This window comes from Cydia strobilella, chromosome 18 (genome assembly GCF_947568885.1).
Source record: "Cydia strobilella chromosome 18, ilCydStro3.1, whole genome shotgun sequence".
NCBI classification, from domain to species: Eukaryota; Metazoa; Arthropoda; class Insecta; order Lepidoptera; family Tortricidae; genus Cydia; species Cydia strobilella.
Window position 1 is genome coordinate 10,681,533 of NC_086058.1, and position 9,773 is coordinate 10,691,305.

Consider the following 9,773-nt stretch of genomic DNA (forward strand, 5'->3'; position numbering starts at 1 on the left):
AATGCGTAACTATACGAGAAAGCGTGTCTTGGGGTTGTTAATGTAAAGTACAATTATTCAGAGGCCGAACACAGTCATTCTTTTGGACTGTAAATAAATCAAACTAGGAAAAATATTGCTTGCGGTCGATTTCAGAATTGCACCTTTTTAGCCAAGGTTGCACAAATATTCTAAAAAGTACTGTATTCAACAACCAATGTAACACAATAGTAGATTATTCTTTGAGCTTAAAGTATCTAGGAAACACATAATTTTATAAGTAATAGAACATCCATGTATATTCAATTACTGTTGTAAATTAAATAAATTGATTGTAGTATATGAAAAAAAAAAAAAACTTGTATGTTATGTGAATTTGTTTAGTAAATATTCATAATGAATTAATGAGCTAGCTGGCTTTTTGATATGATTGGGTGTTTTATTTCACCATCACTTCTGTCGCGAAGAACCGCGAGTATCAAGCAGTTGGTAAGTTGCACAACAAATAATTTATAGATTCTATATATCTTCAACCCTGCTTGCAACACTAACCTCTATATAGTCGATGGACATTAAAAAAAGAAGGTTAGTTCAAGAAGGAGGGAAAAACAATGTCAGAAAAACAAATAGATAAAGTTGTGTTGAGTGAGTAATAAAATAAAAGAATAGATTACCAGCTGTGGTAAGTTTCCTATACAATTTCCATTACAAATGAAAACTATGAAGTAGCGGTCAGCATGCTGAAAGAAAGGTATGGGAGTAAAGAGAAGGTTATTGATGCTCATTATAAAGCCCTAATGAATATAAGAAAGAGTAACAATGACGCTACTAGTTGCAGACAAACAATAAATGCCCTCGAGAGACACTTACGTGTGTTACACAATCTGGGGGAGGATACCAACAGTAGTCACCTTCGTGTTCTAATGACTGATAAATTTCCTGAAAATGTTATTTACCAAGTACACCTATTGTCTCCTGAAGATCAAAGCATTGAAAAGCTGCGTATGGGTCTGGAACAAGTAATTACAGCAATGGAACGTTCAGGTCAGAATAACCAATCTGGAAGTTGTGTAACATCAAGCTCAACTCCATCACTTCCATCTACCTCAACAGCTTCATTGACAGGATTGGCAAAGGCGGGATCAAAAAGAAAGTATATCTCATATCAACAGAAGAAGGGCGGTCAGCCGTCTAAAAAAATCCGAAAGAATTGCATTTTTTGTGAAGGAACCCATTATAGTAACGAATGTCGGAAAGTGGCGAATCTAAAAGGAAGAAAGGAGAAACTAAAGGATAGATGCTACAAATGTTTTAAGCGAGGACACAACGCTTCAAGCTGCAGATTGAAGAAGAATTGTTACTTCTGTAAAGGTGATCACAATAGTGCCTTGTGCCCGAAGCAATTTAAAAAGACTAAGCCTGAATTTAAAGATACCGAAAAGGGTGAGACACCACATATTAATAGTGCTGTCATAGCAGAGACTGACACTTTAAATTCTACTACTAAAGAAAACTCATCATTTTTACAGATGGCAGTGGCGACAATCCACAACAAGAATAAGCATCTACCTTGCAGGCTGATTTTAGATGGTGGATCACAACGTAGTTACATTACCTCAGCAATAGCAAACAAATTAAAAATTATTCCAGATGGAGAAGATTTTCTCACGATGTACACTTTTTCGTCAACTTCACCGAAAACTATATGTAGCCCATCAGCTGAAATCAAAATTAAAACAAAAAGAGACATCATTAAGGAATTAAGAATCAACATAGTTCCTCATATAACAAGAGGAATTCCTATTGTAAAGATTAATATAGAAAAGCCAATAGATTTCCTAGCAGATGATGACACCAGGGGGGAAAATGTTGATTTACTAATAGGTAATGACTATTATTTTTCGCTTATTCGAAACGAGCGCATTGAAAAGGAAAACATGATTCTTGTAGATACAGATTTTGGTTGGATTGTATCTGGGAATGGCGAACAAAACAAAGAATATAATACTTTATCAGTCATTACATACTATTGTCAGTGCCACAATACCGATTGTACATACTTCAATGAACCTGATCTACCGCTAAGAAGTATTGACATGAAATTCCTTTGGAGTTTAGAAAGCATTGGTATAACAGATTCTCCCAAAACTACCAGAGAAGAAGAAGCTGTTAAATATTTTAATGAAACTGTACATTATAACAATGGCAGATATGAGGTCAAGTGGCCATGGATCCAATACCCGCCTGATTTACCAACCAATTATGGTTTAGCCTATGGCAGGTTAAAATGTTTACTGCGGAGATCTGACGAGAGTACGCTCAGCGAGTATGACCGAATTATAAAGGAACAATTGGATGCAAAAATCATCGAAGAAATAGAACCTAAAACAGTACCTATCTATCAAGTAAGTCCTCCGGTACACTATTTGCCACATCATATAGTGAGACAAGAAGGAAAGAACGGGCGGATCGTTTATGATGGTTCAGCAAAAATAAAGGAAGGTAATAGTTTAAATGAATGCATGTACCGAGGTCCTTCGTTATTAGAAGATCTTACTGCGCTATTGATTAAATTTAGAACCGGCAAAGTAGGAATTACTGCAGATGTTGAAAAGGCGTTCCTACAAATTGGCCTCCAAAATGAAGACAGAGACGTGACGAGATTTCTCTGGGTTAAGGACCCTAGTAAAGAACTAACGGATGATAACATACGCCATTTCCGATTTTGTAGAATCCCGTTTGGGATAATTTCTAGTCCATTCTTGCTAACAGCATCAATTCGATACCATATATCCAAAACAAATGAAGCACTACTCACAAAAATAGCAGACAAGTGCTATGTTGATAATTTAGTGACATCTGTTGAATCCCTAGATGAAGCTTTACGCTTGTATGATGAAACTAGGACAGTATTTAATGAGCTTTCAATGAATATAAGAGACTGGGTGTCAAATGATAGTAAATTTATGGAGAAGATCCCTAAGAACCAGTCTGGAAATCAGTCAGGAAAAATGAAAATTCTGGGTCTAATTTGGAACCTACAAGATGACACTTTACAACTGAAAATGGAAGATAAGGCGCTTGAGACTCAAGCCAATGATGAACTAAACAAAAAGGATATCCTTAGAACTCTTGCTCGTGTCTATGATCCATGTGGGTTTGCGTCACCTCTTATTCTACCAGCTAAATTACTGTTTCAAGACTTGTGCATCCAGAAATTTAAATGGGACTCACCCTTACCAATGAATATAGTTCAAAAATGGAAGTCCATTGTAGACAAATTAAAGACAGCAAAAGATATAAAGATCCCTAGATATGTGGCTGAAGACATGCCGGTAGGTGCAAAACAATATGAACTTCATGTCTTTACCGATGCTTCCAAGTTCGCCTACTCAGCTGTTGCGTATTTACGCACTCATTGTAGAGGGACTATTAAGACTGCGTTCTTAATGTCAAAATCGCGCGTGACACCTGTAGAAGACAAAGAAAACTTGAAGATTCCCCGTCTGGAATTACTGGGCTATTTGATAGGAAGCAGGTTGCTTAAGTACTTGAAGGATAACCTGAATCTGACAATTAATAAGCAGTATTTATGGACGGACAGCCAAGTCGTGCTTTACTGGCTTAGAACTAACAACTTACTGCCACCCTTCGTAAAAAGACGCATAGATGAAATAAATCAACTAAGGGATGTCGAGTTCTGTTACATACACACTAACGAAAATCCAGCCGATTTAGGGACACGCCCGGAGCTATGGGAAGAAAAGCAAGCCTCTTGGTTTACAGGGCCACCTTTCCTCGTAAAAGATTCAAAATTCTGGCCAAGTAACAGGTACTTAGAACAAAATACTCTTCTTTCGGCCGGGGAGGCTCTGGACAGTATAGATGGTCCAGAAATGGTACTGAAAGGGTATGAAGTAGACCCACCTGCCTACCTTACGGGAGAAATTCAGGAAGTAGATGCCAGAAGTGAGACAGAAGTTATTAATGATACTGAGACTGAAATCGGTATTACAGAAATCTTGGAAGTACAAAAGAAACATTTCCCTGATGAGATAAACGGGAAAAAGACAGCGTTAATGAGAAGCCTTGATCTGTTCCTAGATGTGGATGGAATCTTGCGGTGTGGTGGACGTATGAAACATACGAATTGGTCTTATGATAAGAAGCATCCAATACTTATTCCAAAAAACTCCGAGTTTACCAACAGGGTTATACAAGAAGTACACGAAAAGAACTACCATGTAGGCCCACCTCATACTTTGAATATTATTCGAGAGCACTATTGGATTCCGCAAGGTAAAGCTCAAGTAATGAAGGTCATAAAAAAGTGTAAGAAATGTTTGAAGCAAGGTGGAGGACCCTACAAATTGCCCCAAACTGCAGCATTGCCTCCCGAGCGAGTAAACTACAGCCCTCCCTTTACGTTTACTGGGGTTGATTACTTCGGCCCAATGTATGTTAGCACCACAAATGGAAACCAAGAAAAAAGATGGGTCTGCCTTTTCACCTGTCTAGCAGTTCGTGCGATACATTTAGAACTAGTGAAAGATTTAACAGCAGAGGAGTGTCTACTTGCAGTAAGACGATTGGTGGCAGCTAGAGGCTCACCAAATACAATTATATCAGACAACGCTTTGCAATTTAAGCTAACTTCCGAAATACTAATTAACTCTTACTGTACAGAAAATAAAATAAAATGGAAATTCATTCCGCAGCTAGCCCCGTGGCACGGTGGTTTTTATGAGCGGCTAGTTGGAATTGTAAAACACTGTCTTAAAAGGACTCTGGATAAGCATTTATTGAATGACAGCCAATTAGTCACTATTATCAAAGAAGTCGAATCAGTGGTCAACACAAGACCTTTGACCAACGTAGGTGCTGATATGGAGTATGTCTTGAAACCTGCAGATTTCTTGACTCTAGGGAAATGTTTGGAGCTGACTGCTTCAAGTAATGTTACAGGTGTTGATGGGACTGTTACAAAAATGGATCTTATTCAAGGATGGAAACGAGGCCAGACAATCTTAGCAGAATTTAAGAAAATGTTTCAAGAACGATATCTGCCTAGCCTGCGTGAGAAACATCGGGGATCCATAAAACAACCTCGAGTAACTTCAGACCGAACTCCTCAGCTCGGAGACATAGTACAGATAAAAGAGGAACTGAAAAATAGGAATGCCTGGAAAGTTGGAAAGATAACTTCATTGATAAAAGGTCAGGATGGACAGTGCCGTGTAGCAAAAGTGAAAGTGGGTAATACAGAATTCACCAGGTCAGTCGGTCATCTTTACCCACTAGAAGTTGACAACTACACTGAAGACACCCAAACTCCTGAGATCTTAAATCCGGTTATTCCAGTTCCATTGGATCCAACTACAAACAATGACCAAGTTGAGATCAACAGTTTGCCAATACCAATACCAATCGACATTAACCCACAACAAAGCTCCGAGTACCCAAAACAACATCCGGGAGATGTGGCTGATCCGGCCAACAAAGAAGTGACTGATCCGGCAGAGGAAGAGGTAGCCAATTCAGCCAATGAAGAGGTACCTTATCCAGTCGACGAATGTGTGTCAGTACCCGAGGACATAGTTATGTCTGAACCAACCGCACAAGATACGTCCAACATGGGGGACGACACTGTCCGTAGGACAACGCCAGCGAGACAAGCAGCCATTCGAGCGAGAGAAAAAATCACCGAATGGACGCGCAACCTAATAATCCTGCTGCAGTAGACTCTCTGTTGTTCGGGAGTGTCGCGAAGAACCGCGAGTATCAAGCAGTTGGTAAGTTGCACAACAAATAATTTATAGATTCTATATATCTTCAACCCTGCTTGCAACACTAACCTCTATATAGTCGATGGACATTAAAAAAAGAAGGTTAGTTCAAGAAGGAGGGAAAAACAATGTCAGAAAAACAAATAGATAAAGTTGTGTTGAGTGAGTAATAAAATAAAAGAATAGATTACCAGCTGTGGTAAGTTTCCTATACAATTTCTATTCTCTAATGAACCGTAGAATAAAGCATATAACAAGTATTCAAGTCCGCACTGGACGGTTGTGGAACAGCAATATGTAGTACAAGCAAAGTCGAGTGTGATACTCATTGCAAGTCAAGTCAATATATCAAGTGAGGCAATATCAGGGCAGGTTGTAAGGGGTTGGAGGAGACCTGTGGGGACCTAAATGGTTCCAACCAAATATGACTCGAGTAAGGGTATGTTACACAAGCGATCAATGTAGTGATTGCACACCTTGCCATGACCCCGTGTTGTGGCAAGATTAGTTCCCCGTGATGTCAATAGCTCGTCTAGGCGAGGCTAGACCGTAGCCGTGCAGAAGCCACGGGTCGCTCGAGTCAGATTACAATGTTAATAAATGTTCACAAAGTATTATGTAAATATTGCAGTTCCAAAACCTAAATGCAGATACTTTATTCAATATCAATTGTTAGTCTTGTCGTCTATTACATCCTCATCAATAAACGCGGCGACAACTTCTAGGTCTTAGCTGTCTAGTATTTAATATGGGTGCCTAATTAGAGTGTTCCATATTTTTCAAGGATTTATATTAAATATACCACAGTAAATATATTTGTTTTACCACAAAACTCTCCTAAAACATGTTTGATAACTATGGTACTTTATATGTTTTTGGAGTGAAATTAAAGATTTTGACATTTATATGATATTTCAAAGTTTTAATTATTAAAATTGAAAATTGGTTTTTATGTTTATAATTCCGGTTTTTATATATCACTAGCTTTTGTTAGTAATTTGGGTAGCTTTTTTTTTATCCAATCTGCATTTTATCGATTCCCCATTCAAACTTCCACCCCCCTTTTCACCCCCTTAAAGGATGATTCCTTGAATAAAAATTACCCTATGTCCTTCCACGGGACTCAAACTATTTTTATACCAAATTTCAACTAAATCGGTTCAGAGGTATAAGCGTGAAAAGGTTACAGACAGACAGGCTTTTGCATTTATAATATAAGTATGGATGTGTATCCAGTGAATGTGTATCAGGTAATGTCAAATAGGTTCTCCTGATTGTCAGGTAAATCCGAAAATGACTCTAATATGATGGAATTATGGGTGATATTCACTGAATATACCTTACTTAACTTTCGATTTTGACAATATGTAAATTCATGAAATAAAACTATGAAAACGGATTATATCGCGTATATTGAATTTATACATCCCGACGTTTCGAACCCTTTACAGCTTTCATGCTCAACGGGTGACTTTGCATGCGGGCGATTTTGCATGTACAACCAGCCTTAAAGTTTATAGTCTATGATTGTTCATTATTTTTAGTATGTGGGTGTTTTTGCACTTTGTAATTTTTCCTCAGCCACCCGTTGACCACGACAGCTGTAAAGGGTTCGAAACGTCGGGATGTATTATAAATTCAATATACGCAATATAATCCGTTTTCATAGTTTTATTTCATGAGTAACTATCGCGGTAACCGAAGAAAATATTAATATGTAAATTCTCAAAGGTAATTTTGAACACATAATAGTTGGATTACCAAAACAGGCCAAAGGATAAAATGGGACAAAATATAGATGTAGTTGGATTTGGGCATGGACTATAAACAGAACTTGCACATACAATGAATAGTTGTCAAGAAGGTACAGAGGATAGTAGAGGTCATTAATTTTGGGAACGCCAACAAGTGTGTTAATATCGACTATGATAATGAGTGACAAGTCCCTCAAATGGTGCCAAAGACACAAGGTTGTTTTAATTCGTTGGTAATTTAAAATAAAGTCTCTTTGTTCACAACAAAGTGCACTTTAAATGTACTAACACTAAATCTAAGCTATTCCATAAATCAAATCACTATACTGAAAATTAATAAACTCATAATAGGTCAGTTGGCAATCAAGGCAGCATATTTTCAGCCTTATATGCATGCACGTAGAGACTACAATATCCACATGCTGTTCTCTAGCACATCCTACAACAAAAATATACTCTGGCACACCCACTCAGTAGAAAAAGGCGGCAAATTTAAAAATAGTACGCGCGAAAGGTTGATCTCCTATAGAAAATGTGAATTTTGCGCTCTTTTCTACTGACATGTTGTGTTTGAGTATACTTTCACTAAAACGAAACCTCTAAAAGGGGATAATTAAAAATCTAAAAGGCAATTCATGGATTTAAAAAAATTGTAGGCATGACGAACCACTGATGTGGAGTGTACACATGAAACCGATGCCATGAGTGAACAAAAACTTTTCGACCACATGGCACTAAGTAAATATGTCTTGAGCATCTAGCTGTGTGCTTCACACATTTGTGAACCAAACAATGTTTATTTTAATTAGCATGAATTATATTTAGTAACTCTTATGCATATTTTATGAGGTGCTAATTCAATTCACACCTTTCAGAGATTAGTTTGTCAAATTGCATTTTTTTTGTAGAATAATTTAAAATGTAAATATGTTTACATTATACAATAATTGTTACAATTTCAGAAATAAAGTAAAATTAAAACATGACAACAAAATGGGGGAATGAATATAGCCATCTACAACTGCACCACTACCATAAAGTAAAACATAGCAGGTCTACGACAATTGAAAGGTAACGAGCAAGAGTCCAGAGGAACCTTGGCATTTTCTGGCTCCGCACTGGCCTGTGGTGCAGCCACATTTGGCAAGGAGCCACTGCGGAACGAGCCCAGCCCCGGTTGCGCGGGCCTGAGCATGGAGTCATTGTTCTCCACAAGCTTAGGGGCTTTGACTCTTGCACGTCGGCTACTTGTGTTAACCTGCAACCACGACCCTCGAACAGACTACTTCAAACATACACTCATCTTAAACACGGCTAGTGACCTTGATATGTACGAGTAAAGCAACACTCAAATATTAATATCATGAGGTTAAAACTCCAATGTTTATAATGGAACTGAATGAGAGTGAATTAGATTTCGCTATCTTAATAGCAATATTATTGTTTACATGTCACAATGGATCTAATTTAGAAACACTGCTAACTAATAAAATTTTAAAATGCTGTATTGTTGTCTTCGTAAATGAATAGCACTGACAATGACAATTATCTATTCGTGAACAGTAGAGCTGCTACATAGCAGTTATTGTTGGCCCTTTGTATTTAGATAACATTAATTAATCAGTTAGTTATTGAGTCGCAATATGAATATTGCAACGATTATTGTTTACGTCTCGGCCGCACATTTGACGGCCAGGAAGCGATTGCCTGAGTAAATAGGCGACATACCTTATTGGTTGCGTCTGAAACTTCACGCATAATCTTTTCAAAAGCGGCCGTCTCTTCGGCCTGCTTTTGATTGTGAAGGGCGATTTTTTCACTAAATTTCCTAGGGTTTGCCATGATGACTGACTAACAAGACTTTTCTCTTTTTTACATCACAATTTTATGCGCTCTTAGAACCAAAACGCGCTTGCCTTGCCTGTCATGTCGCACACAAACTCAATTTACTCAATGTTGCTATTTTGCAAAATTTCTTACATGCTATAGGCAAAGACAATAAAGAAAATAATCAAAACAAAGAAACCGGAATAACTTTATTTTAATGAAAAACAGATTAAATAAATTTTATTTAATGCAACGTAAGCTATACTCATGTTATTTTGCAAATAAGTTCTTAATATTATTCTATTTCACTTATGTTACCCAGTTTCGTTTCGTTTTGTTCTGTTACTTCTGTTCTGCCTGTCCTCGGTGTCTGTCAGTCATAGCTGTCAGTCGAGCCATCCGTCATCGAGTGACCAGTCATACGTCA

At 37.6% G+C, this 9,773-nt stretch overlaps 2 protein-coding genes across 4 annotated transcripts in view; one reads left to right on the forward strand and one right to left on the reverse strand.

Moving 5' to 3' along the window:
• LOC134749215 (CREB-regulated transcription coactivator 3) overlaps positions 1 to 9,442 on the reverse strand; it is a 42,176-nt gene extending 32,734 nt beyond the window's left edge. For all 3 annotated transcript variants that reach the window (XM_063684100.1, XM_063684099.1, XM_063684098.1), the window contains exon 1: positions 9,248 to 9,442. In XM_063684100.1, the coding sequence (XP_063540170.1) occupies positions 9,248 to 9,361 (114 nt within the window). In that variant the 5' untranslated portion in view covers positions 9,362 to 9,442. The remainder of the gene's footprint in view (positions 1 to 9,247) is intronic.
• LOC134749726 (uncharacterized) lies at positions 685 to 1,754 on the forward strand. Its single transcript, XM_063684747.1, has 2 exons — positions 685 to 1,422; positions 1,509 to 1,754. Exons 1-2 carry the CDS (start codon positions 717 to 719, stop codon positions 1,538 to 1,540), a joined length of 738 nt encoding a protein of 245 aa, XP_063540817.1. The 5' UTR covers positions 685 to 716; the 3' UTR covers positions 1,541 to 1,754.
• Positions 9,443 to 9,773: the final 331 nt, after the last annotated feature.